General features: G+C 52.0%; 1 protein-coding gene across 2 annotated transcripts in view; it reads right to left on the bottom strand.

Moving 5' to 3' along the window:
- The window catches only part of Itgb4 (integrin subunit beta 4), a 34519-nt gene extending 6648 nt beyond the window's left edge, over nt 1-27871 (bottom strand). For both annotated transcript variants that reach the window (XM_055592144.1, XM_055592143.1), the window contains exons 1-30: nt 27792-27871; nt 25159-25247; nt 23889-23971; nt 23561-23662; nt 23217-23421; nt 22403-22499; nt 22082-22253; nt 20027-20290; nt 19624-19713; nt 19230-19352; nt 18697-18861; nt 18179-18255; nt 16609-16811; nt 14815-14918; nt 14576-14674; nt 14320-14449; nt 13388-13510; nt 13196-13302; nt 11197-11230; nt 10859-11050; nt 10512-10615; nt 10205-10263; nt 10007-10030; nt 9015-9163; nt 8754-8933; nt 8332-8480; nt 4546-4750; nt 2137-2294; nt 1653-1833; nt 1338-1475 (exon numbers count right to left, since the gene is read on the bottom strand). In XM_055592144.1, the coding sequence (XP_055448119.1) occupies nt 1338-1475; nt 1653-1833; nt 2137-2294; nt 4546-4750; nt 8332-8480; nt 8754-8933; nt 9015-9163; nt 10007-10030; nt 10205-10263; nt 10512-10615; nt 10859-11050; nt 11197-11230; nt 13196-13302; nt 13388-13510; nt 14320-14449; nt 14576-14674; nt 14815-14918; nt 16609-16811; nt 18179-18255; nt 18697-18861; nt 19230-19352; nt 19624-19713; nt 20027-20290; nt 22082-22253; nt 22403-22499; nt 23217-23421; nt 23561-23662; nt 23889-23971; nt 25159-25237 (3796 nt within the window). In that variant the 5' untranslated portion in view covers nt 25238-25247; nt 27792-27871. The remainder of the gene's footprint in view (nt 1-1337; nt 1476-1652; nt 1834-2136; nt 2295-4545; nt 4751-8331; nt 8481-8753; nt 8934-9014; nt 9164-10006; nt 10031-10204; nt 10264-10511; nt 10616-10858; nt 11051-11196; nt 11231-13195; nt 13303-13387; nt 13511-14319; nt 14450-14575; nt 14675-14814; nt 14919-16608; nt 16812-18178; nt 18256-18696; nt 18862-19229; nt 19353-19623; nt 19714-20026; nt 20291-22081; nt 22254-22402; nt 22500-23216; nt 23422-23560; nt 23663-23888; nt 23972-25158; nt 25248-27791) is intronic.

Raw genomic sequence — 27871 nt, 5'->3', positions numbered from 1 at the left:
ATATATATATATATATATATATATATATATATATATATATATGCGCCTGCTTTAATGTATATATATATACATTAAATGTATATATATACATTATGTATATATATATATACATATATACATACATATATATACACACATATATATACATATATATGTATATATATGTATATATATATACATTAAAGCAGGGGCACTAGAGAAGCAAGCAGAGGTAAGAGGATTTCTGTGAGTTAGAGGTCAACCTGGTCTACCTATTAAGTTGCAAACCAGTCAGGGCTATCTAGTGAGACCCTAATTACAAAAACAACAAAAAGCAGAATCAGGTAGTGGTGGTGAGGGAAAATACTAGGGATTGAACCTAGGCCCTTGTGTATATGAGGCAAGCATTCTACTACTGAGCCACACCCCTAGTCTGAGTGAACTATTCTAAAAACAGAAATGTACTTGAAATTCAGGGCTTTCTTTTTTTGGGTTTTTTTGTTTGTTTGTTTGTTTTTGTTTTGAATTTTCAAGACAGGATTTCTCTCTGTAGCCCTGGCTGTCCTGGACTCACTTTGTAGACCAGGCTGGCTTCAAACTCACAGACATCTCTGCCTCTCTGAATGCTGGGATTACAGGCGTGTGCCACCATGCCCTGCTTGGCTTTCTGGGTTTTTAATGTTGCTTTTTTTTTTTTTTTTTTTTTTTCCTATGGTTTCTTTGTTCATCCTGGGAGGGCTTTGCTGTTCAGTTTTTCAGGCAGAGTCTCATGTATGTCAGGCTGGCCTCAAACTTGCTATGTAGCCAGTGATGGCTTTGAACTTCTGATCCCTCTGCTTCCCAACCTCCTAAGTGATGAGACCATAGGTCCTAGTCTCTGTTATGTGTGTGTGTGTTGGGGGGCGGGATTGAAATTGGGGCCTCTTGTGTGCTCAGCAGGCACTCTACCAACTGAGCTACACTCTTAAGACCCATTTTTGCTTTTGTTTTTTTTCTGAGAAGGGGTCTTTGCTAATTTATCTAGGCTTCTGTCAGACTCTTGGCCATCCTGCCTCACATGCTGCTAAATTTGGCAACTATTCTGGCCCTAAGAGAAATGTGCAAAATGAGTCACCTTGGTTCCCTGTAGAGAAAGGTCACCCCTGAGCCAGTGATCCTATGGAGCCCACATAACCTCTATACCCTTGGAATGTAAACTAGCACCAATCTGACCAAAAGGAGAATACATACAATGCCTCAGGCTTACTGCTTGACAGGGACAAAGCGGCCCAGAGTGCCCAGAAATGCCCCAGACCCCACACCTCCCTCCAGCCACATGTCCCTCCTTCAGCAGGAAGCCAGGAAAGTCTGGTCCTTACGGTTGTCCTCATTGACCAGTCCATAGCAGACCTCATAGGCTGTGATCTCGCCATTGGTCTCAGCTGGCTCAGCCCAGCTCAGCTGGGTCACCGTAGAAGAGACAACATTGAAAGCCAGCCGCCCTGGCTCGCTGGGTACTGGAAGGAAGCAGGAAGAGCCCTATTAGTAGGTCAGTGACAGGGCTGAGCTCTCAGAGGGAGGGAGGGAGGGAGGGAAAAAGGGAGAAAAGGGGGAGGGAGGGAGGAGAGGGAGTACAGGGGTCTGGGAACATTGACAGCGGTAGCTAGGTGGACCAAAGCATCACAAAGACTAACCTTCCTGGTGGGTGCGGCAGGACACCAGTGAGCTATAGGGCCCCTCACCCTGTGCCCCATAGGCACACACCTTCATTTCATAGTCGCAATAGGGATACAGGTTGGTGAGCTCCACTGAGGGCACCTTGCTGTCCAGCAGGTGGGCTTCAGACTCAGAGTCGCCCTGGATCCAGTACTTCACCTGTGGGTGGGTGTTCGGTGGGAAGCAGCAAGCGCTGGGTTCCCTTTGTGTGTGTATGTGACACTGGGGTCCCCCAGCAAGGCTTGGGGCAGAGCTTGGGGTCTCCCAGGCAGAGGAGAGACCCCGTTCCAGGAAGGGGAGAAGGCCTGAAGCTGAAGAACTCAGGACTGGGTCTTCCTGCTTGCAGGGTCACAGATGGGGTTTTATGGGTCCACTGGTACCAAGCGCCCCCCCCACTCCACCTTGGGGCAATCCACTCACCAGCAGGTGAGTGACAGACCTCCCCAGTGCCCCTCCCCTTACCCTGTACCCCATTGGCTTGCCAGGAGGGGGCAGCCAGTTGAAATGGATCTTCCTGGACCCAGCAGCCTTGGCATTGGGGTTCTGTGGGGCACCCAGGTCTCCACGGGGTGGCAGCGGCGATGAAAGTGTCTGATTTATGAGACTCCTGTCCGTTTCATCTAGACAAAGGGGTGTGGAAGACAGGCTCAGTATTTGTTACCACCAGGGGGCGCCAGAGATTTTACTTGACCATCCCAGGCTCCCCAGTTTAAAAGTTCAATTAAGATCCGCTCATTGAGAAATAGTGCTTCCTCAACATCCAGCTATACCACTGGATAGCTGGGCATATATCCAAATATGCTCAAGTACACAACAAGAACATTTGCTCAACTGTGTTCATAGCAGCTTTATTCGTAATAGCCAGAACCTAGAAAAACAACCCAGATGTCCCTCTCAACTGAGAAATGGATACAGAAATGGTGGTACATTTACATAATGGAATACTACTCAGCAATTAAAAACAAAGAAATCATGAAATTTGCAGGCACATGGTGAGATCTAGAAAAGATCATCCTGAGTGAGGTATTCCAGAAGTAGAAAGACACGTATGATATATACTCATAAGACATATATTAGACATATAATATAGGATAAACATACTAAAATATGTACACCTAAAGAAGCTAAGCAAGAAGGAGGACCCTGGGTAAGATGATTAATCCTCACTCAGAAAGACAAACGGGATGAACATTGGAAGAAGGAGAAAACAGGAAACAGGACAGGAGCCTACCACAGAGGGCCTCTACCCAGCACTGTATCAAAGCAGATGCTGAGATTCATAACCAAACTTTGGGCAGAGTGCAGGGAATATTATGAAAGAAGGAGGAGATAATCAGACCTGGAGGGGACAGGAGCTCCTCAAGGAGAGCAACAGAACCAAAAAATCTGGGCACAGGAGTCTTTTCTGAGACTGATACTCCAACTAAGGACTATTCATGGATATAACCCCTGCTGAAATGTAGCCCATGGCAGCTCAGTATCCAAGTGGGTTCCCCAGTAAGGGGAAAAGGGACTGTCTCTGACATGAACTCAGTGACTGGCTCTTTGATCACCTCCCTCTGAAGGGAGAGCAGCCTTGCCAGGCCACAGAGGAAGACAATGCAGCCACTCCTGATGAAACTTGATAGGCTAGGGTCAGATGGAAGCGGAGGAGGACCTCCCCTCTCAGTGGACTTGGACTTGGGGCATGGGAGATGAGGGAGGGAATGATGAAGGGGGCTACAGCTGGGATACAAAGTGAATAAACTATAATTAATATAAAAAATTAAAAATAAGACAAGAGATTTGCTCATTGGTCTTCATGTGGGTTCCCTAGTAAGGGGACCAGAGGCTGTCTCTGTCATGGACTCTGTTGCCTGCTCTTTGATCACTTCTCCCTAGTCAAGGGGCCATTGCCAGGCCACAGAGGAAGAAGATGTAGGCAATCCTGATGAGACTTGATAGGCTGGGGTCAGATGGTAGGGGAGGAGGTTCCCACTTTCTGAGAAGTACAGTTAAGGAAGAGGGGGGAAGAGAGAGGGAGGGTGGGGTTGGAAGGAGAAGAGGGAGGGAGCTACAATTGGGATGTAAAGTGAATAAATTATAAAAAATAAATTTAAATTAAAAAAATATCTTCTCATTGCCTGGTTCACACCTGTAATCCCAGTGCTTGGTAGTCAGAGGCAGTCAGATCTCTACAAGTTTGAGGCCAGCCTGCCCTACAGAATGAATTCCAGGATAGCCAGGGGCTACACAGAAACCCTGTCTCGGAACACCCCCCCACACCCCCACACCGCCAAAAAAGAAAAAAAGAAAAGATCCCTGGCTGCTCTTTCAGAGGTCCTGAGTTCAACTCCCAGAAACCATCGGTGCCATGCAGATCCGTACCTGCAGATAGACAGGTGTACACGCACTTACACCATAAAGAAAATTAGAGAAAAATAAGTATGGGGCTGGCAAGAAAGGCACTTGCTGTACCAGCTGAGTGCCGCATACCGGAGCGCGCACACACACACGTGCAAACATTAAACATATGTCCCAATTAATAAGAACAAAACATCCAGATATGGTGGCACACCAGGCATGGTGGAATGTCAGACATGGTGGCACCTCTTTAATCCACCTGGAGGCAGGGATGAGCTCCAGGCCAGACTAGTCTACATAGTGAGTTCCAGATGAGCCCAGGCCTAACGGTGAGACAGTCTCAAAACCAGAACAATACAAGAACACATATAAACATTAGAGGGAGACACTTGTGTGTGTATGATCCTAGTATTGATATGTGACACCTGAGGCCAAGGGCCCTGAGGACGTGTCTGAGGAGTCTGGGGTCCTATTGGGAGGTCCGGGGCTCCCTCTCCACCTGCCGATGCTGCCCCAGGCTTTACTCACCCTGATCCCCGAGGATGACGGTGGCCATGTTGGGCTGGCCCAGGCGGGCTCCGTACTTGGGGTTGCTGAGTTGGACGTGGAAACGGCGGACCTGGCGGCCACGCAGTAGGGAGTCGACTTCCTTCAGCTCCAGGAGCTTCACCTGCAGCTCCTTCCAGGTCTCTCCGGGGTGGAACAGCAGCTCGCCTTCCAAAGGGACATAGTCCTGCAATGGGGAGAGTCAGGGTCAGAGCGGGGCTGCGGGGTGAAGCAAGCACAAGGCTGCTGCACAAGCAGGAGGTTAGCCCAGGGCAGCGGGTTGGCAGGCATGCGCAGGAGGGAGAGAACTGTCTGTCCCCTGAAATCTGGGGTTCTGCTGTGCTTCCATAGCTTTCCTATGTTCAAGTTTCATTATTTGTCTCTGGGTGAGTGTGTGTGTGTGTAGCTTGAGAGTGTCTGAGTGTATTCTTTGTGTATGGGAGTAGTGGAAGGGCTGGAAGAGGGAGTCAGATTTGCACCTTTCCAAGCTGGATTTACAGACCACCTCGTGTGGGTGCTGGGACTCACACTAACCCTGAGCATCTCCCAGCCCCCAGATTACTTTATTTTATTTTTCCATATAGGGTTTCTCTGTGTAGTCCTGACTCTCCTAGAACTCACCCTGTAGACCAGGCTGGCCTCAAACTCAGATCTGCCTTCCTCAAAGGCTGGGATTAAAGGCATGCAGCCCCTAGATTACCCTACTGCACTAGAGGAAAAAGACCTTCTCACAAAGAAGCACCAGGTGGCGCTTCAAATTAACAGTTCAGTTCCACACATGGCAGGCTGGTCTGATAGCCACGGGAGACTACCTAGAACAGAAAAGGAAGTCTGCAGGTGGGAGAGAAATAGGGAGAAAGAGGCCTGGTGGCACATTCCTGTTGGGCAGCACTGGGGAGGCTGAGGCGCTAATGGCAGGGCCTGTCTCACAAAAAGCAATCGTCCAAATTAAAACAACAGAACAGACAGTAGGGGCTGGAAAGAAGGCTCAGAGGTTAAGAGCACTGACTGCTCTTCCAAAGGCTCTGAGTTCAATTCCCAGCAACCACATGGTGGCTCACAACCATCTGCAATGAGATATGATGCCCTCTTCTGGTGTGCAGGCAGAATACTATATAAATAATAAATAAATCTTCAAAGAGAGAGAGAGAGTAAGGAAATCAATGATGTGGCTCAATTGCCTGGCCCAGATGAGCACAGGTTACCCTGTGTTGGCTGAATAGGCCTGTAGGCCTCACGTAGCTCAGATCGACCAGGGATTCAATATGTAGCCAAGGATAACCTTATGTTCCTGATGATTCTTCCTCTGCCTTGTGTGTGCTGAAACCATAGGCATGTGCCACCACTCTCTGCTTACCAGTCGCATAAAGACTGAACCCTAGCATCATGCATGCAAGGTAAGCACTCTGCCAGCTGAGCCACTCCTTAGTCAATTTACAGCCTTGTGCATACTAATCAGGTGCCGTGCTCCGGAGCTAATCTCTGCTGGCCTGGAACGCACTGTGTTCAATAGGTTGGCCTCTTGCCTTTGCGTTCTGACTGTTGGGTCACCTGCTGGTACCACGGGGCCCAGCATTTTAAACATTTAATCTATGCTGGGTGTGGTACCACACGCCTTTGGTCCCTGCACTCAGAAGGCAGAGGCAGGAGGATCTCTGTGAATTGATCTACACAAGGAGTTCCAGAACAGCCAGGACTACATAGAGAGATACCATCTCAGAAAGCCAAAATAAATGAATAAATATTACATTTATTTATTTATTTGTGTGTATGTGTGCGACAGAGAGAGAGAAAGAGAGAGGGAGAGAGCAAGAGGGGGGGAGGGAGAGAGCATGCCACAGCACACGTGTGGACAACTTGAGGGAGTTGGCGCTCCTCTCCTGTGTGGGTCCCAGTGACTGAACTCAGGCTATGAGGCTGAGTGGCAAGTACTTTTCCCACACCGAGCAATCCCATGGGTCCTTGGTCCTTTTTGTTTGTTGTTTGTTTTTGTTTTGTTTTTTAAGATTGATTTATTTATGTTATGTGCGTGAGTACTCTATCTGCATGTAGAACTGCATGCCACGAGTATAGATGGTTGTGGGTCACCATGTGGGGGCTGGGAATTGAACTCAGGACCTCTGGAAGAGCAGACAGTGCTTTTAACCACTGAGCCATCTCTCCAGCACCTTGTTGTCTTTTTTTTTAACTTCTTTTTTGTTGTTGTTGTTTTGTTTTTTTGTTTTTTGAGACAGGGTTCCTCTGTGTAGCTCTGGCTGTCCTGGAACTCGCTCTGCAGACTAGGCTGGCCTTGAACTCAGAGATTCACCTGCTTCTGCCTCCTAAGTGCTAGATTAAAGGGATATGCCACCATAGCCAGGCATAAGTTGTTTTTTTTAAACTGTATGTATTTATGCAGGTCTGTGTGGGGCTATGTGCATGTGAGTGAAAGTGACTGACCACCGAGGCCAGAAGATCTCTTGAAGCTGGAGTTACAGGCTCTTGTAAACTGCCTGAAGTGTCAGGCAAGGTCAGTGTGTATTCTTAATTGTTGAGCCATCTCTCCAGCCCTTATTTTGTGTTTTTGAGACAGGGTTTTGTTATGTAGCCCGGGCTAGTCTGGAACTTGTAATCCTCTTTCCCTGGCCTCCTGAGCACTGAGTTTACAGGCCTCTGCTGCATGCCCAGCTACATTCAGAATCAAAACCAAGAAAACCTGTATGTCTGCCAGAATGGCTTGGCTTTAATTCTTCCCAGTACTGGCTTGGGAATGAAGGCCCTCCCTGTTGGGAAGGGCTGCTTGTCCCTGGGGAGGACCAACAATGACAGATTTGGGCAGGGGTGGGAGGGCTCAAGAACACAAGGTTTGTAATTCCATTTCAAGAAGCCATAGTGGGTTAGCCTTCACCTTTAATCCCAGCATTCAGAGGGAGAAGCAAGCAGAGTTCTAGGAGTTCAAGACCAGCCTGCAAGCTCTACAATGCAAAGCTACATATTGAGATCTTGTCTTACAAAACAAGGTGGGGGAGCAGGTGGACATATAGCTTGGTGTTTGGACCACTGACTTTCTTCTCAATGACTTGGGCTCAGATCCCAGCACCCAGCACATATGTGGTGGCTCACAACTGCTTGTAATTCCAGTACTAGGGAATGTAATGCCATCATCTGGTCTCCTTGAGCACATATATGGTGCCCAGACATACATGTAGATGACAAAACCCCTATACACATAAAGATGTATAAATTAAAAAAAAATTAAATCCTTAGCCAGATGTGGTGGTGCATGCCTTTAATCCCAGCACTCGGGATGCAGAGGCAGGGGGATCTCCATGAGCTTGAGGGCTGTTACACATAAAAACCCATCTCAAAAAATAAAATAATAGATAGATAGATAGATAGATAGATAGATAGATAGATAGATAGACAGATAGACGGATAGATAGATAGATAGATAGATAGATAGATAGATAGATAGATAGATGATAGAAAATAAAATTAAACTCCAAAGGCCTCTTGATTGGACAGACAGGTGACTCAGGTATTCTGGGTCATTGAAGGGTAAACAAGATGGTTTCAGTAGGTACCTGGCCCATCCATGAGGAAGTGATCCTCTTGTCCCGAGTGGTGGTGCCCTTCCCAGAGTGTTCTTGGCACTTTGGGAGAGCCACTCCTGGTAGCGGAGCCACCCTTGACTAAGGATACTGCCAGCATCCAAGGACTGGGCTAACTACCATGGACATCACTGGATAGTCCCTAAAATGTCCTCCCAGCCCCTTGACCGAGCCTTACCCGGTGCCCGTGTGCTGTGTTATCCTGTGTGCTGTAGGAGACCTGGGACTTGCCATTATCCAGGATGCGCCGGACGACGGGGATACGGGCCACCTGCTCTCCACGGCTCACCGAGTACTCAGGCTGCTCAAAGGACACCACCCCGCTGGCTGCAAAGAAGCTGGGTGCTGGTCAGGAGGCCCTGGTCTCACTTCCTTCTTAGCTGCTTCCGTCCCGCCTACCTAGCCCATACTCAGAGGAGTGAGATGAGAATTTCTTCAGAAGGAAGGTGAGGGGTTGAAGTAAAGTCCAGCAGGCAGCTTGGAAAGCTGGGTAGGGCCAGGGCCAGGAGCTATGGCCCTGTCCCATTTCCACTTGGATATTAGGAGAATCAAGAGCCCAGACCTGGCTTCCTGCCTCCCTGGCCCTCGACCCCGACCAACCTTGTTCCTTGATGATGGTGATGTTTACCAGGCGGCGCCCGAGGGTGGCAGTGCCCACGGGAACATCGATGGCCTCCACCAGCAGCTGCTTTTCGTCGTCATCCTCAGGGCGGATGAAGAGGGGCACTCGCACGTCCACCAGCTCTACACCCTCCTGGAACTCCACCATGCCCCGGGCATCTAGCATGCAGGTCAGACACGGGGTCTCAGGGCCACATGGGTGAGGGGTGGAGTGCAGCAGAGGCAGAGCCTGCTACCTACCCTGCTCCGAAGTGAGAGTGTAGTAGCCACGGGCCACCTTGAGTTCATGGAAGGAGCCCTGCTCCACTTGCTTCTCTGTCAGCTTCAATAGTGTCTGCTTGGCTGAGCGCGGCGCCAGCAGCACCGTGTCCACAATGGTATGGTCTTGCCTGGGTTGTGTGTCCAAGCGGAAGGGACGGGGGTAAGATGTGAGACGGCGGAAGGTGCAGGGTCTTTAGTGCCAGGCAGTGCCAGAAGCTCACTCTGGCTTCACCTCCTCCACCCTGCAGCCAGATCGCTGCTACTCCTGTCTCACCTGAGGAGGGGGCTTCCCCACCCACCTCACCAAGCAAGGCTGCTGATACAAGCGCTGGGTGTGCGACAGCAGGCTGCCTGGGTTCAGATTCTGGCTCTGCTCCTAGACAGCCAGGTAGCGTTGGGCCAGGGACTTAACCTCCTTGAGTCTCAGTTTTCTCATTGGAAAATGGAATTCACAAGGGTGACCCTCTGGCAGGGTTACTGAGAGCATTGGCTGAGACGGCCAGGCACACGGAGCCCATTTCGAACACTGGGAGGTGCTGGCCAGAGCCTGGACACGTGGCCCATCTCACTTGTCTCGGTGTAGGTCCCTTCTCACATGCCCTGCCGGGTAGGGCAGAAGCCACCTAACCTGCTGGTCTGTCTGTTTGGTGACCTGCCTGCTCCTGAGCCTCAGCATGAGAATCTCGTCCCAGAGAGGAGCAGGGCCATGAGCTGGCGGGGCAGGGGCTGATCTGTGTTCTGTTTTGGTTGAGGGACTGATTTGTGGTAAATGTGTCTCACAAGTAGTTGTTGGATGGACTGGACTGGCCCCGGGAAGATGGGAATAAAGGGTCTAGCCAATGGTGGATTTAGGGCCTTCCCTTCCTAGGGCATGATTAGAGAGCTGGGGCAGGAGTGGGTGGGGAGGCGGCTGGAGCTCAGGGTAGAGGGGAAGGAGGTGGGGCCATCCCACCTCGAGTTCTTCAACTCACTTTTTCCCAGCATTGGGCTGCTGTCTGTGGGGACAAAGAAGGGGCCGTGAGCCACGTGTCTTCTGGAGTGGGGCATGATCCCCCTTGGGAGCTTGACTGAACAGCTCTCATCCTAGCCTGGGAATCATGGCTGCCTGATGGCAGGGCTCAGCGTCGGCAGCCCCCCACCCCGCCTGGCGTGGGCTCCCCGGGACTTACCGGAACTTTGTCTGCTGGAGCTTGTGTGCACCGTTGACCTGTCTGTACACCTCATTCAGCTGCCAGGCAAGGGGAGAAGGTTGAGAAGAGTGCAGAGGGCTTCCCAAGGTTGGCTGGCATATGCCTGAGGGATGAATCCTGAAATCCAGGCTCTGCCACCAAGATGACCCCATACAAGGCACATGTCCAAAGAGCCCTGTGCCTCCTGCCTAGAAAAGTCTAGGTTCTGAAGCTGCGACCCTCAGCTCTCCCAAAGGCTGCCACTGCACCCACATCTGGGTCCCACTTAGCTGTTTCCGGTCCTCACATTCTCCTCCACCTCCTGGCGCAGCTGGTCACATTCTCGGGTGCCAGGCTTCATGAGGTTCTCAGTGCAGAGGCGGCCAAGGCGCAGGGACAGCCCGTAGGGTACTGGGTGGAAGGATAGGCAGTGTGACCTCCACAAGCCAGCCTAAGCCTGAGGAACTGGCTGACTGTTTTCAGTGTGGCAGGCACACTGGCCTGAGAGCCTTGGTGCCAGGATGGGACAGGAAGGGATGGAGTCCTGGGCCCGTGCCCAATACCCACAGGAAACAGGAACGGTATGATCCTGGGTCAGGGACAGAGCTCCTAAGGACACTGCCAGGAATGGCAGCATCCAGCCCCGGCCCTCACCAAGCTCCGAGGGGCTGGTGCTGGCAGCATGGGTGGCAAAGCCAGGTCGCTGCACATTATTGGTGATCTTCCAGCGGACCGTGTCTCGTCCCTTGAGGTTTCCACTGCGCAGCATGGGCGTGTCCAGGTGGTCGGAGGCCATCAGATTCTCCCGAAGCAGGTAGTGATCTTCCTTAAAGCCCACCATGTGACCTGAGGGGAAGGGCCCTCAGTGCAGGCCCCTCGCTAGGCCTTCACAGCCACAACCGTCAGGAAGAACCCAGGGCCTCCCACATCTCCCCCAGCCTGAAGAAGGGACAGTCAGATACACACTGCTCACACTTGTGCCCGGCCCATACCTCGGTTGCAGCAAGGGAGAAGCCCCAGGCAGGCCTAGGAGAGAAGAGGAGAAGTTGGGATGATTGTCCCAGGCTAGACAGGCCTCTCCAGGCACCTCTACTTCTTGTCCATTCCCTAGAAGTGTGTCTGCAGGCATGTGTGTGTGTGTGTGTGTGTGTGTGAGAGAGAGAGAGAGAGAGAGAGAGAGAGAGAGAGAGTTGAGGAAGACACCAGGTAGCCTGCTCTGCTATCTGCCATTTTCCACATTATTCCTTTGACACAGGGTCTCTCACTGAACCCAGAGATGGGCTGGTGGCCAGTAATCCTTAAATTTTTATTTAAAATTTATTTATTATATATACAGTGTTCTGCCTGCATGCCAGAAGAGGTCACTAGATCTCATCATAGATGGTTGTGAGCCACTATGTGGTTGCTGGGAATTGAACTCAGAACCTCTGGAACAGCAGCTAATGCTCTTAACTGCCAAGCCATCTCTCCAGCCCCCTCTCTCTGCTTTTTATAGCACCGAAGTCACAAGCAGATAAGGATTCAAATTCAGATCCTCATGATTGTATAGCAAGTGCTCTGACCCACTGAAATATCCTCCCAGGCCCTAGTTCTCTCGCCCTCCCCTCCTTTTAAAAACGTCCTTTTCTTCTTGGGTATGGTGGTACATGCCTTTAATCCCAGTACTTGGGAGGCAGAGGCAGAGGCAGAGGCAGGCGGATCTCTGTGAATTTGAGGCCAGCCTGGTCTACAAAACGAGTTCCAGGACAGTGAGGGCTACACAGAGAAACTTTGTCTCAAAAAACCATATATATTTATGTATGTATGTGTGCATGTTTGTATATGAATGTAGAGATGATGTATATGTATATATATATATATATATATATACATATGTTTTTTTCAGTTACATTTACTTTGTGTGTACATATGCACGCACACATGTGGAGGTGTAGAGGTCAAAGACAACTTGTAGGAGTTGGTTCTCTCCTTTCCGCTGTGCAGGTCCCGGAAATCAAAGGCAGGTTGTCAGCCAAGGCAGCTCTAGCATTACCTGCTAAGCCATCTTGCCAGCTCTTCCATTTACTTTAATTTTCACAACTCTTTAATATTTGTTTTGAGACAGGGTCTCACTATATAGTCCTGGCTTGCCTGATGCTTTCTAGGTAGACCAGCTGGCCTGGAGCTAACAGATCTGCTTGCCTCTGCTCCCTGAGTTCTGAGATTAAAAGTGTGTGTCACCATGCTCAGGTCCCTACTTACTTATTTTTGGGTCTCATGTAGCCCAAGCTGCTCTCAGACTTGCTATGTAGCTGAGGACAACTTTGAACTCTAGACCCTCTTGCCTCCATATCCCCAGATGACAGGCCTCTCTCTCTCTCTCCTCTCTCTCTCTGTGGTATTTGTTTGTTTGAGACAAGGTCTCATCATGCAGCCTTGGCTGGCCTGGATCTTACTATGAAGACCAAGCTGGCCTCAGATTCACAAAGCTCTACCTGCCTCTGCCCCCTGACTGCTGGGATTAAAGGTGTGTACCACCATGCCTAGGAATGACCCAGTTTTATGGAAGGCTTAAGGTTGAATCCAGGGTTTCATATATATTAAGCTATATTCCCCAACCCACAGTGGTTTATTATGCAAATGATTAGGTCAGAGACTAAGTTCTGAGAAACATATATTTCTCAAATGTATTTGATCATAGAACCCCTCTCTGTGTACACACACACACATCTCACACTGCCATGGGTCAGAACAGTACGTGGCCTCTGCCCCTACAACCCAGCACCCCACGCTTTGCATTCCCCATGCTTTTGCACCCTGCCAGACTGTCAGCTTCTGCCTCCCTTGCTCACCGGGGGCTGACTCCATGGCAAGTGGCTCTGGCCACTGACGGCCCAAGGCAGGAGGCAGTAGACCCACAGCCGGTAGGCAGGTGCGGGTCTGCCTTGCCATGGCCACTTTGCTTCTTCTACACACCCGTCCATCCCAGGAGGGCTGGGGTCGGGGACTTACTTTGCAGCAGGCACAGAATTTCCAACAGAGCAGCAGAAGCAGCGCCAGGAGCAGCAGGAGGAAGATGAGCAGGGGGATGAGCCACCAGAAGGAGCCCGGAGGGCAGTCTGCAGGGCGAGAGGAGAAAGGAGGCGGTGGCCGTGCCTGTCCGGGCTGCCGGCTGCCACAGGCTGTGCCCGTCTACTAGCTCACCCTTCTTCCTGTGGACCAGCACGGTGCTGTTGGGCCCGGGGCTGCCGTCGCCCTCCACGGTGTAGCTGTAGGTGCAGTCGTCATCCTCGTCCCGGAAGGAGCAGTACTCCACCACCTCTTCCGCTGGACCCACAGACGGTTAGCATGGCACCCTGACCCCAGCCCTGCACTCGGGGCACCCCAGGGCCTGGTGAAGTATTTCCTCCTCTGTGGCCTACCATGGGGTCTGGGGAAGTGACCAGGATGACCCTGCAGGGGGCGCTGGCACCAGTAACAGCCCAGCCTGAAAGTTCCTCTCCGCTCCCCGGAACTGCACACCAACCACCGTGAGGGTGTCCAGCCAGCAGAGCTGGCTTACGGGGAGGCAAACAACATCCCGTAGTCCCACAACATGCCCCTCCTGGGCCCAGCTCTGCTGTGGGCATTCCCTTTCTCTCATCTGACACCTCGATCCTAGTTACCCGGACTCTCTGCTCAGCTGTGTGCTCACCACCAGGGTTCTGCGCCTCCTGCTCCAACGTTGTGCCTTTACTAGGCTCAGCGTCCCCTGTCTAGGTCCTGAAGCATCTCACAGCTCCGCTCACAATCCCAGCCTGGGCTGTGTGACCTCCACTCAGAGCTCAAGCCTTTTCCCCAGAAGAGAGAATGACCCTCTTCCCTGCTGGGCTCTCCCTGCCTAGACTCTCAACACTGTGTCTCTCAGACCCCTTCCACACACACCCCTTTTTTTCCTTCCTCCTTCTCTCCCTCCCTGCCTGCCTGCCCTCTCTCTCCCTGCCCCCTTTTTCTTTCTTTTCTTTTCTTTCAGGGTCTCACTATGTTGCCCTGGCTGTCCTGGAACTCACTATGTATACGGAGCTCTACCTGCTGCTGTCTCCCCGTCTCCCCGGTACTGGTATTAAGGGTGTGGGGGACCATGCTGATGCCCCTACCTTTCTTAAGCTCGTCTACCATCTTGACTTTGAAGCTGCACTCCTCACATGTGCGCCCTTTCTTCTCCCCAGTGCCCCAGGCCTGGCACTGCACACAGGAGCGCAGGTCCTCACAGAGGCCCAGGCGTATCTGCGTGGGGAGAGGCGAATGGACAGACGTCATGCTTGGCGGACCCAACTCCCTTTGCCTCGTGCCCTCAGCCAGCTTCTCCTTCCCGCCCTCTGCCGGGCCTGGGGTTCTCATGCCCACACTCACTGCAGAGTAGTTGATCTCACAGGTGGTGTCCGTGTAGAGCGACTGCTGGTTGCAGTGACAGCGGCCACACTCACAGTAGCCTCGTCCATTGCAGATGCCCTGGGCCAGGAGGGGTGGGCCGTGAGCGGGCAGAGCTCCATGCTTGCCTGCTCCCTTTCTCTTCTTCCTCGTAGAGCCCAAGCGGCACTGGCCAGGGTCCCCTCTACCGCCCACAGCACCTGCCCCATGCCCAGGCCTACCCCGTTGCTGTCAATGCAGGTGGCATTGCTGAGGGGACAGTCACAGCTGCGGCCTGTCCAACCAGGCTCACACACACACTGTCCCATGGAGCAGCGTCCCCGGTCTGTACAGAGAGGGAGGAAGGGAGAACAGAACCACCTCCATATGTGCAATTCAAGATGGGCACCCGCCAGGGTGGGCCCCTGGGAGCTCCGTGGTAGCAGCTGGCCCTCAGTTCCCTGGAATCTCCTCCCCTCTGTCCTGCCTTCTACTGAAGGCAGAGTGACCATCCCCAAACACAAATCCATTCCTGTGTTTTCCTTGTTCAAGACTCTCCAATGAGACAATAAGGCCAGGAAAAGGTACAGATATGAATACATAAGACGTCAAACTGCCAGGGGCTGGTGAGAGGGCTCAGTGGGAAAAGTGTGGCACAAGTGTGATGGTCTGAGTTCAGTCTCCAGAACCCACCCAGAGGGCGGAGAAGGACAACTCACACACCTGTACTGTAGCTGCATTCTCTCACTCCCAAGCCATCAATAATGTCTTACTAAAGCCACAAAAACTGTTCCAGGCGGCTAGGAGAGCCTACCAGGAAACAGTTCGGTTTCGAAAGGACAAACACACACAGAAAGTGAGGCGACGCATCCAATGTCCCCTTTCTGGCCCCCAGCTCAAGCTGCGTGTACGCTGGCCCTTCTGCACCAAGCCCCAAGCATCTTCACACCTTCTCGCTCACACCTCCACCTCTGCTAGACGTCTGCCCCTATCCAGACACACCTAGCTTACTCCTCCATTTCTCCACCGCACTCTGGGAAGGACAGCTGAAGAGAAGGAACAGTAGACAGGCGGAGGAAGGAGGGGCTGGTAAGATGGCTCAGTGGCTGGTGCCTGACAAGCCTGATGATTTGAGGTCAATCTCTAGGACCAACGTGGTGGGAGGAGAGAACTGACTCCTGCAAGTTGTCCTCTGACCTCCGACTGTATGCTTAGACACATGCGCACACATACCCACACACACACACACACACACACACACACACACAGGCACACACACACACTAAGAATAGTAAAACAACAACAACAACAACAAGGATAGAGGAAGGTATAGAAAAGCAAAAGCTTAAGAGCACTGCTCTTCCAAAGGTCCTGCGTTCAGTTCCCAGCAACACGTGGTGGCTCACAGCCATCTACCGTGAGATCTGGTGCCCTTTCTGGCCTGCAGGTGTACATGCAGGCAGAGCCCTGTATACATTATATACATAAAAGCAAGAGCATGGCATCCAGCGACCAGTGCACAGTGGGAGTTTAATGAATGTTTAATAGTTGGATTTTCCTTTATTCTTCTCTAACTACCAGTTTCCATGCGTCCCCCCTGCCTGGGTTGTGCCACCTATAAGGACAGACCTATATAATCTCAGAGCTTACCAGACTATGCACTCACGGCCCCGGCACAATGCAGTGGTAGGCCCTTTGGAGATATGGAGGAGACATAAATCCGTGGCCAACCACTAGAAATTTTGCATCTTTGGAGAGAAGAAAGATTGTTCTCCCATGTTCCTGTAAATCTTTGGGGGGGGTTGAACTGGATTGTCTCCATCCCCTAGAGTGGGGATCCAAGTTGCCAGAGGCAGCCTTGGGGAGTAGAGATTTTAGAGTAGGAAGAGTGCTTAGCAGCTGTCAGGGACCTCGGTTATTGACCTTGGTTGCAGGGAGAGTTGGGCTGTGGCTGACCTTGAACTTGAACTGGAGGGTTCCTGTCTCTACCAAGTACCCTTCCTGCCCTCGGTGCTGGCCAAGGCTGCTGAGCTCACCATTGCACAGGAATCCAGAGGTTCGGGGGCACTGGAAGTTGTCGTACTCGCAGAAATGACCCTCGTAGCGGCCTTCACCGTAGCACACACAACGTCCACACTGGCACTCACCGCGGCCCGAGCACGGTTTGTCCTCACCCTCACGGAGGCAGGGCTGCGTGTCACTCAGAGAGCCCGTGGAGCAGTTGCAGGTTTTGCCACTCCTAAGGGAGTAGCTGGTCACTTCTGCACAGCCAGGGAGGAAGCCTGGGACTTTTAGGCTCCTACTTGGCAGACCACAAAACTCAGACTCCAAAACGTGGGAGGCACGTCCGAGTCCTGCAGACAGCAGCGGCTCAGCTGAAACCGAAGCCTCAGGGTCCTGTCGTCTGCTCAGTAATTGTCCCCCTTCAGTGTTCTTCTGTCTCAAGTCACCACAGACTTGCTCAGTGTCTCAGGGAGATTTTGCTTGTCTTTGTTGTGAAACAGGGTCTTTCTAGGAGGCCCTGGCTGACTTGAGACTAAGACTAGGCTAGTTTGGTCCATATTCTCCCTCTGCCTCCTGGTACTGGGATCACGAGCAGGTTATCACCACCTGGCTAAGGTAGGTTTGCTCTCTCTTTAAGGTCTCACTATATTGCTGGGTTTGAGGAATCCTCCTGCCTCAGCTCCCCAAGTAACCAAGTGGTCGGTCCATAAAGCACTTCAGCCAGCAAGTATCTAGAAGCTTTAAACACCCTTACCAATACTCACCCACAAGCTAATTTTTTTTCTCTCTGAGACAGGGTCTCACTCTACAGGCCAGGCTGGCATGGAATGTATTATATATACAGACCAGGCTAGCCTCAGTGTCTCAGAGATCCACTGACCCCTGCCTCCTGAGTGCTAGGTTTACAGATGTGAACCACCACATCTGCTACTAAGCTCATTTCCAGTTATGCGGTCTGTCTGCGTGTTGTGGAAAAGATGAAGTGAAAAGCAAGTCACACCTGCTCTCAATGCCCAGCCCCACCCCCATCCCTGACAGCCAGAAAGACACTCAGAAAAGGTCCACATGTCCATGTATGGATGCGCCTCAGTTTACCATGAGGTTATGCCCAACAAACCCATTGTAAATTGAATCACATTTATAGCACTTGAGCTGGTAACAGTGTAGCCTCGGCTAGGTTAATGTCTTGTCACTTTTGCACAACTAAAGAGGAAGAGGAGGAGTTGGAGATCAGAGACAGGCCTGGTGGCATAGATTTATAGTCTCAGGACTCGGGAGTTTGAGACAGGATTGTGAGTTTGAGGCCAGTCTGCCCTGCACAATAAGACCTTATCGCAATGATGACAATAAAGCGATACAAACAAAACAAAACAACAACAGCAAAAAACCCCTCAACCAACCAACCAAAATAAAACAAGCCCCAAAGAGACTAAGTCACATTTGGTTACGTAGGGAGCACCCTAAAGGGCCTGAACTGGATTTGCCGAACCATTGGGTGTACCCCTCCTCCCCCTTCTAGGATCTGCCATCCCACCCTAGCTGAAAATATACAAGGACTGTCCCGTGACTGAAGACCCAGGGTAGGCTCCCGGCCCCACTTACCAGCCCTCATTGCACACACAGTGTCCGCACATGAAGTCACCTCTGTAGTGGCAGCGAGCTGACTGTTCTTCCTTTTGCTGCAACAAGACCATGGTGTGTACTTAGTGGGGAGAGGGACAAGGTCTCACTATGCAGCTGAGGCTGGTGTGGAACCTCCTTCCTCTCTCCTCCCTTCCTTCCTTTCTTTTTTTTTCTCTTCCCGAGACAGGGCTTATCTGTGTAGCCCCAGCCATTCTGGAATTCTGTAGTCCAAGCTGGCCTTGAACTCCTGCCTCTGCACCTCCACCGCCTGGCTGGAACTTTCCATATAGCCCAAACTGGCCTCGAATTTGAGGTTTTCTTCTTCTGGCCTCCTAAATGCCCGGGTTATAGGTGTTTCTATCATGCCTGGCTTTGCCACGGGGTATTTCTGCTGCTCTGACTTGAGCAGCCCTCCAGGGACATGTGTCCACAGGAGGCTCCGGGGTCTTGGTGCTCAGCTCAGCGCCTCCCTCCCCCACAGCCGGGCTGAATCTTACCAGCTCACAGGCGCACACATCACAGATTACGCTCACATCCATCCGGAGGCCGTCGGAGAAGGAGGGTTTTAGGTGGATGTTGCCTCTTTGGTCTTCTTCTGCAAGCTGGCACACATGTGTCCCATCTATGTCCTCCACTGCCCGAAGCTGCACATTGTACGTGCCCTGCAGGGATCCCACGGTCAGTCTAGGAGGTCTCGCTCTGATGACCCAAGCTCTTGGCCCGCAGGCTTCTGGGCTAGATGTACGTCCTGATCCCTAACTCCCCGATGGCCCTTGCTTAGGGCTGTGGATTCTGGCTCTGGACATTAGCCCGCTTGCTGATTTTAGCAACCCTCAGTGCTACAACCTCTTATTGGCGCCCACTATGTGGACAGGGACGTGAGCAAACAGACAAGTGTGCCAACCTTGCCCGAGAGGTCGCTGCCAGAAGATTTGAATGCCAGCGCCCATGAGTGTCCTTTGTTAGAAGACGCCACTCCTTTTGGATGCTACACCTAACCTCCCCTCCCTCTGTATCCACAGGAGCATACCACTTCTCCCCGCTTGATGTGAAAGGACCCAGTCTCTGTCTTCTGGAGCGTATCGGAGGTGACCTCTGTCCTCACACCTCGTGGGCTGTCCAGAGCCCGGATATCCAGGTTGGAGCGAATCCGCTGAAGGAGAGGAAATGATCAGTGGTCTGTGTGGAGGCTGGGCTCACCCATCTTGGCCTGGCCTGACTAGACTGGAAGACACATGTGAGTGTGTATGTGAGCACCATGGCAGATCCTGCAGGAGCCTAGGACCACTGCCAAGCAGACACTCAGGCTCCTCCAGTTGGCCGGAGACCCTGCCTCACTGGCCTCATGTTTCACCCTGTCACCCGCTCTCCTTCCTCCTTCCCTGTCCCAGAAGGGCTCAGCCCCTGCAGCCCACACTGCTCACATAGAAGGCCTCCTCCAGCAGCTCCACGATGTTGGACGAATCCTCCTGCAGCACACCCAGAGAGGAGACCGGGAAGTATTTATGGAGCTTCTGTAGCAGACAACACAGGCCTTGGGTTAAGCTCCTTCGCTTTGTATTTTCCTAAGTTCCACTACGCACTCGGGAAAACCGGGCACTGAGCCTGCTAATATGTTCTGGGACCTATCCTCTCCTCTGCTTGGAAGTTCAGTTAGGGCACGGGCAAGAGCCCTTCCACCTGAGTCCATTCCCACGGACCCAGAAGCTTTGGGACGGGAGGTGGAAAACATGAGGAAGGAAGAATGAAGGGAGGAAGGTCTGAGAAGTTCCGTCCCGCCCACCCCCTGCCCCATCCCCATGGGCCCAGGGGGCCCGGGCCTCATACCTCATAGTAGCTGTAAGAGTAGTTGGTGACGGCAAAGATGGGGATAATGTTGTGCTTGGCGAGCAGGCGCACCAGTGTGGGCACAGACGGGTAGTCCTGTGTCTTGTCCTGGGTGTAGGTGCCCACGGCATCCAGGTGGCACTTCTCATCATTGCGGTTCATGATGCCAGCCAGCACGTTGGCACCATCAGCCTCGTAGTGGAAGGCGGACTCGGTGGAGAACACCAGCAAGTGTGTGCTGTCAGCCCTCCAGCCGATGTGCCTCTGGAAGGGAAGGAGGGCACGCCCCTAAGCAGGCTGCTTGCTGAGGACCAGCAATTCCCAGCACCCACATGGCAGCTCACAACTGTCTGTAGCTCCTGTTTCAGGGGATCCAGCACCCACACATAGACATACATGCAGTCAAACACCACTGTACATAAAACAAAAATAAATATAGTAAAAATAACATTTATTTCATGTATATGGATGTTTTGCCTGCATGTCTGTCTGTACGTATACCGCATGCATACATGATGTTTGTAGAGGCTGGAAGAGTGAGTCAGATTACCTCGAAGCAGCGTTAAAGACAGTTGTGAGCCACCACGTGGGCGCTGGAAATTTAATCTGGGTCCTCTGGAAAAGCAGTCAGCTCTCTTAACTGCCGAGCCACCTCTCTATCCCATTGTTCCGCTTTATTTATTTATTTGTTTGTTTGTTTGTTTATTTATTTATTTATTTACTTACTTACTTACTTATTTGCTTTGTTTATCAAGACAGGGCCTTACTATGTAGCTCCTGCTGTCTTGGAACTCACTTTGTAAAACAGGCTGGTTTTAAACTCAGAGATCCCCATGCCTCTGCCTCCCAAGCGCTGGGATCAAAGGTGTGCACTACTTTGCCCAGCCTGTTTTGTTTTTTAGACAGGATCTCAGGTAGCCCATGCTGGTCCTGGACTCAGTATGTAGCTGAGGATGACCTTGTACTCCTGACCATCTTGCCTCCACTTCCCAAGTGCTAGAAATGTGATATATATCGTCCTGCCTGAATTTGTATAGGGTCTTTTCTCTTTCTTTCTTTCTTTCTTTTTTTTCTTTCTTTTGATTATTTTGGTTTTTCAAGACAGGGTTTCTCTGTGTAGCTTTGGCTGTCCTCGACTTGCTTTGTAGACCAGGCTGGCCTCAAACTCACAGAGATCCATTTGCCTCTACTTCCCTGAGTGCTGGGATTACTATCATGCACCACTGAGCCCAGCTTTTATAGGGCGTTTTCAAGAGAAAATACTTATAATAGTATTAAGTAAAAAAAAGTTTCAGAATTATTGTAAAAATAATCCTAGGACAAAAAATGTGGGAAAAGGAACAAAATATACCAACAGACTTTCAAAGGAATGGCCATTTGTGGTTGGAATTACAGGCAATTTTTGTTTTTTGTTTTCTATTTATTTGCAGTATGGATAGGTTATCTTCAAAATGAAAAAAAAAAATGATGTAGGCATTAAAAGAAGTGACCATTTTAAGTGCCGGCACTGGGCCAGAGAGCTAGCTCAGCAGGTGGTGGTACTTGTCTTCAAGCCTGATAAACTGAGTTATACCTCACCCAGGCACGGGGAAAGGAGAGGACTGATCCCTGAAAGTTGTCCTCTGACCTCTGTGTACACACCTCAGTACTGCGGCATGTACACACAGACATAAGTAAACGGTTAACGGCCAGCACAGCTGGAGATGGGGCAGCTTGTAGATCTGGGAGATGATCTGGTAGGCTAGCTAGCGTCAGGGCCCTGAATGTTCCGGAACTACTGGAGCCATGTCTGCCTCACGGGCCAACACAAATTCAGGTTGCAACTCTGCACATATGGTCCTGGACCTTGACTCCCAGCATATTAAAACTAGGTTAGAACTGAGTTTTCTCCGTTCTGGAATGTCGGATGATCTTAAGGAATAGGGTTCAGGCCTCTGGGGACCCTGCTAACGGGTTCTGAGCCTAATAGTGGTGGAACAGCTCAGCAGTATTTTATGTCCTTCCCAGAAAGCTGCAGCCCTGGCCTAGGCTGGGAGGGTCCCTCCGGGCACTCACTGTGCACACAGCTGTCTGCAGGATGGCATCAAAGCCCCCTTCAGGAGCGTCCAGGTTGCCCGAGATCCTCTCTCCCTGCAGTTTGTCCCAGAATTCTTCCACATTCTCCGTCAAGCTGATGACATTCTTGAAGGAGAATGGGGGATCACTGTTGGGCCAGGGCTCCTTCAGCCTGGGTCGGGGTGGAAATAGAGTCAGTGTCAGGTTAGGTCCCATGTGCTCATGTGCATGACTCATTCTGGTCAGAGGAGAATTCCGACTGCCAGTATGAGAGGAGATGGAGAACACGGCCAGGACCCCTGCCCACCCAGACCCACTCACTTCTCGGGCCTCATGTCTGTCTGAGGGACACTGACTTTGTCCACAAACTTTCCAAATCCAATAGTGTAGTCACTGGTGAGCTGGCGCAGGATCTTGGCTGAACATCAGGAGAAAAGAAAGACAGCTAATCCCAGCATCTCCACAGGGGACCCTGTGCTGGTTCAGGAAGGAGGAAGCTGGCAGAGGTGACCTCCTGTAAATACTGCACATTGAACGTCAGCTCATGTGCTTGTAGCTCTTGTTCCAGTATTTTTAAATTTTATTTTATGCATATGAGTATTTTGCCTGCTTAAATGTCTGTGCTTCTGGTGTCCAATGGAGGCCTAAAGAGGGGTCACATCCCCTGAAACTGGAGTTATAGATGGTTGTGAGCTGCTGTGTGGGTGCTGGGAATTGAACCCAGGGCTTCTGGAAGAGCTGCCAGTGCTGTTAACTGTGAAGCCATTGCTCCAGCCCCATTGTTCGGGTTCACAGGTGGGGAAACGGGACGTATAAACTTAGAAACAGTGGGGCAGCTGGGAACTGAACTCAGTTTACTCTGAAGAACTGACATACTCATGGCCTTGAGGCAGGAAGATTTCCTCTTTGTCAGGGCCAGATAGCTCCACTGTTTGCCGTTCTTGGCTCTCCTGTAACATCTCAAATAGCGAGGGGGATCTGGCCAAAATCTCCCTCTGAACGAGGCGTCTTTCAGATGTGTGTGTGAGATGTTTTGCCTTTTCATAGGGATATGCAGCTGTCTCGTGTCTTGGCCTCCTGAGCTAGCTGGGCGAGCCCCCTTCACCCTCCCACTCTCTCTGCACTGCAGCCGTACCCAGGTTCTGGCCCATCTGCTTGAGGTTGTCCAGATCATCAGACATGGAGTTGGAGAAGTCCATGAGGATGTACAGATCCACAGGGCTTTCCAGAGGCTCAAACACCTTGAACACGAAGCTTCGCTCCTCTCCTGGCCGCAGCCGGACTTGCAGGCCTTGGGGAGACACCTGGCTGCGGTGCAGGGTTGTGTCAATCTGGGTGTTCTGTGTCCGAGGGAGTGGAGCAATTTATTAGAAGGTCATGCTGGAGACCCGAGAGGAACATCCCAGGCCTGCCGCAGGGCATCATGGTCCTGACAATCTTACGCATGGAGAGCCCAGCTTTCCAACCCACTCCAGGCACCTCTGTGATGTCAAGGCTGCTCTCCATGACCAGCACGCTCTCTCCCCGGCAGCCTGCAGCCAGAAGCTCCGCCTGAGTGTTGCATCTCCGCTCCTTGAACAGCTGGCCAGAAGTAGATGGGCTCAGTGCAAGTGAGCCTGGCTGTCCCAATCCTGGTTTATTTCCTTCTGGTACCTCCCGACCCTCACCCCTTCTCATATACCCATCTGGCCTGGCACCAGGCTAAGGGGGTGACAGGAGTCAAGTTGGCCAGAGCCAGAGGTGGGGGATGGGGCGGTGGATGAGAGTAGCTCAGGCTGGCCCAGAAAGACTCCTGGCAGTCGCTCACCTCATCTGTGCAGTAGGCACAGCTCTTGTCCACGCGGATGCACTCTGTACAGGTCTTCACCTGAGCCTTTTTGCAGCGGTTGGCTGTGGAGAAGAGGGCGCGTGAGGGAGGGCTGCATCCTTCCCAACTACACCCTCACCCGAGAGGAGTGTGGACTCTCACTCCCAAACTGAGAGAGGGGGAGAGAATGTGCTACTCCATACAACACAGCTGGGAGGGAGCAGGGCCAGGTCTCAAACCTGGAACTGCTTCCTCAAGCAAGAGGATGGATAGAGAGACAGCGGTGGAAGAGCAGGCCTTGTTGATGAAGACTGCCCTTGACACCCATCCTTTCTAGGTATGTCTTGCCTGTAGCCCTTGGACTCGTGTGACTAAACCTATCAATGCAGATCAATACACAATAGTAGGCTTACTTAAGACATCATGAGATTCTTGCTGGCAACTTGATCCCATAGTTCTCTAGCATGAACTTTGTAGATGACATCATGTCTCAATGTCAAAAGTTTGGCTGTAATTGTTTGGCCCTAAAAAACTCCCATCTGTCCAGACTCCTGTGACAAGCCACATCCACCTTCCCCTGCCAGGCCCTCCTCATTATGGCTTGTGCTTCCTAGCTTGCTGCTGGGGAACTGGTCTGTGCCCTGAACCTCCTCTAGCAAGGGAGCTATGCCTGTCTTGTTCATTATAGGACTCTTGTGCCTAATACAAGGCTGGGCACACAGTAGGTTCTCAGAAAGGGGATGAAAGCCCTCAATTTCCACCAATGTTGTTGGGGCTCTCCTTGGCTCTATTTAGTTAGAATCACAATAAGGCCCTGCCATCTGCATCAGAGCACACAGTGAAAACTCCCTTGGATTTTAAGCAATGGCTCCCTGGTCAGTGTTGGGTAATGATTTTGATGAGGGAAGAGATGCCTTGACTCCCTGTGATTGCCAATTTCTTGTGGGGTAAATATGCAAACCATAGTCCTCTCCAAGTAATGAGCATGACCTCAACTGGCAGGGGAAATTTAATTGGTAGGAGTCATTTTCCAACCAGGGACACTCAAGAGAGTAGTTGATATATCCCTCAACACTCTTAGCTCCACCACTGAGGTCTCAGCTCTGCCTCTGAGTGGGTGGCTTAACTCCCTAGACAGCCCCCTTCCTTTCTACCCCAGGCCACCAGGCAGGGCGTGATCCTCAGGCTCTCCAACCTGAGAGGCTGACTGACTTACACAGGGTCATGTCTTAAGCTGCCTGGAGGGGTCTGAAGGGATGTTCCGACTCACCCATGTTTCCAGGGAGGCTGACACTCAGCATTGCTGCCAGCAGCAGCTTCACCCACGGGCTGCAGCGCGGAACTGCCATCCTTCTCCTCCTGCAAAACCACAGCAGTGGACACGTGATGCCTCTATAGCTCTGGTCTGCAGCATGGGCTCCCTGGATCCCCACCAGAACTCCACAGGTCAGGCGAGACTATCTCAAGGTGTAAGTGTGCCAATGGAGGCTCAAGCCTGGTGTGGTGGATAATGCCCATAACCCCAGCTCTTGGGACATGGAAGAGATGGAAGCTGTCATGGCTTAGGTGGCCAGCGGGGATGCTCGGCTTGTCAGTGACATAGACAAGTATTTTTATACCTGTCTTCTCCACTAGTGCTTTTCTTGCCATCCTTGCAGTGACCAGTTGCTCTGATACCTCTGCCCTGCCCAGGGAAGAGCTCTCTGGTCTTTGTGAGCTCTTGGCTCTGAGAATGATCCAGTACCACGTCTCTTGGAGCTTGTGTCAGTGAAGGTGGGGTAGGCTGTTCTTTTGTCTTTGCCCCTCAGTTCCCGGCGGGCAGAGACATGGTCTATTAGCGGGTAGGCTTCCTCTACAGGGGCGTGGTGTCCCTGCTGCCTGCCCTGTGCCTCTTGTCCTGATCTTTGTGTGGGATCCAGAGGAGAGGTCCAGGCTGCATTCTACATGACTGGTCAGTGTGGCCTCTAAACACTTCTTTCCCCCTCAACTTTTACCTACCCCAGAGTTGTGTTTTCAGGATCCCTGAGCAGGGCCTAGGGGAAGTTTAGAAGCCCCCGCTGCCCACTGTCACACAATCATGGTCTTTAGAGCACTGTTAAACCAATTCATCATATCCACAACTTTCCAGGTCTTTAAAAGCTGGGCAGCCCAAAGCCTTGTAAGGAAAGAGGCTGGCCCCAGAGCTACCATGGCCTGCACAGAGAAGGGCAAAGGCCAGGGCCACACCTCTCTTTCCAGGGTCAGAACTCCCAGGGGCCCAGACAAGGCCACATCTATTGTCCCTCTTCTTAGCACCTTAGGTAGTAGGACAGAGGCAGCCCTAGGGTCTGTGAGGTTGAAGCCTTCCCTTCAGAAAAGGAAGTAGGCAGGCCTTGTTCCTTGCATCCAAGCCATGGTCCCTGGGGAGGCAGACAGCAGCCCTAGCCCATCCACAGGCCGAGCCAGCCCAATAGGGCAGTGGCTAGAAGGGAGCCCTGAATCAGCAGAGGGGTGGCTCCTGAGAGAAATGAGTTTCTTGTAGCCTTGGGCGTAGGCACCACACCCACAAGCTACATAAATGCAAGCTGCAGATTTGGCCTCCCCAGGGTACCATTACCTAGGCAGGTATAGGCACCGGAGGGACAAACGCAGCTCTTTTCATGGGCCCAGTCCACAGAGCTGTCACAGGTGGCCAAGATGACAACACCAACCAGCACGGCAGTACAGGATTACCAAGGCATCTACACAGGACCACAGGGGCCGTGGGACCCATCCAGCCGTCAGCATTGGGAGGGTGCAGTAAAGATTTGGGGACAGCACAGATTCCACACTGAACCTACACACACACACACACACACACACACACACTATATAATGGCAAATAAGGGCCCAGGCAGACACTCAAGTGTTTTCTTTGACCCAACTTGCATTTTAAAAAGTTCTAGAAGTTCTAAAAGTAATCGCCCATTATAGAAACAACAAGATTTCACATAAAGGTCAGGACTGTGGACGCCATCATTGTATGAGGCCATGGCAGGCTGGCCCGAGCAGACAGGACAGCAGTGCTTGAAGCTGTAATAGCCCCTTGCCTACCCTGCCACCCACTGGAAACCAGGCTTAAGGAGACAAGCACTCCTTCTCTGGGGTTCTCAGAAACCTCCTCAGCCCCCAGGAGACTCAATTTTCACTTGTAGTCCTGATAGGACAGAAACAGTTCGCCACCTCGGTTGAAACCTGTGCCCAGGGTGTGGTAGCAAGAGGTCTGTCCCTGCCCTTGGGAGCCACCTGGAGTCCCGGGCCACACTGACAGCCAGAAGGCTTCCCCAGGGACTGTTGCGAGGGGTGGGGGCGAGTACGTTACGGGGGGAGCAGTGCTTTCAGGGCTGCTGGGTGAGATTCTGAAAGCTCCCTGAGAAAAGGAGCCTGGCGTGGGCCTTAAGAAGAGCAGCAGGCTGCTGGCCCGCCAAGAGGAAAATCAGGGACTCCCCGTGCCCCGAACGCACAGGGTCACCACACAGAAGGTCCTGCCAAGCCCAACAAGGAGGGGGCTTGCTGCAAGGTAGTCGTTGCTCTACTGTCTTCAGATCCCCGTGGGGGGCGGGGAGCCCCCAGCCTCTACCCACTCCTATCGCACACCTGCCCAATGTCCTCCTCTAGCAGGGTCACCGATGGCCACCATCCTTCCCCTACATCCCAACCACTCTGGCTCCCAGCTGTCCCCTGCCCACATCCTGGCAAGCCTGGCACCTGTCCTGGCAGCATGGGCAGAGGGAGCCAGGGCCTGCAAATCTTCAGGGAAGGGAAGGGAAACAAAAGCCCCGGGCGGGAGTGGGGACTCGCTGTCCTCGCTAGCCCTGTTGTCCCGGGGCACTGGGGCAAGCGGCGTGCCCTCGGACGCCTGGCCCCCGCTGGAGCTGCACCTACCTTGGTGGGACCGCCTGGGCTGCGCTGGATCAAGCTGAGCGCGCGGGCGAGCCCGGCGGGGCAGCAGGGCGGGCGGCGGC

This window comes from Psammomys obesus, unplaced genomic scaffold (genome assembly GCF_907164565.1).
Source record: "Psammomys obesus unplaced genomic scaffold, mPsaObe1.curated_primary_1811, whole genome shotgun sequence".
Lineage (NCBI taxonomy): Eukaryota > Metazoa > Chordata > Mammalia > Rodentia > Muridae > Psammomys > Psammomys obesus.
Note: the sequence above shows the minus strand (reverse complement) of the source record. Positions and strands in the feature narration are given on the sequence as shown.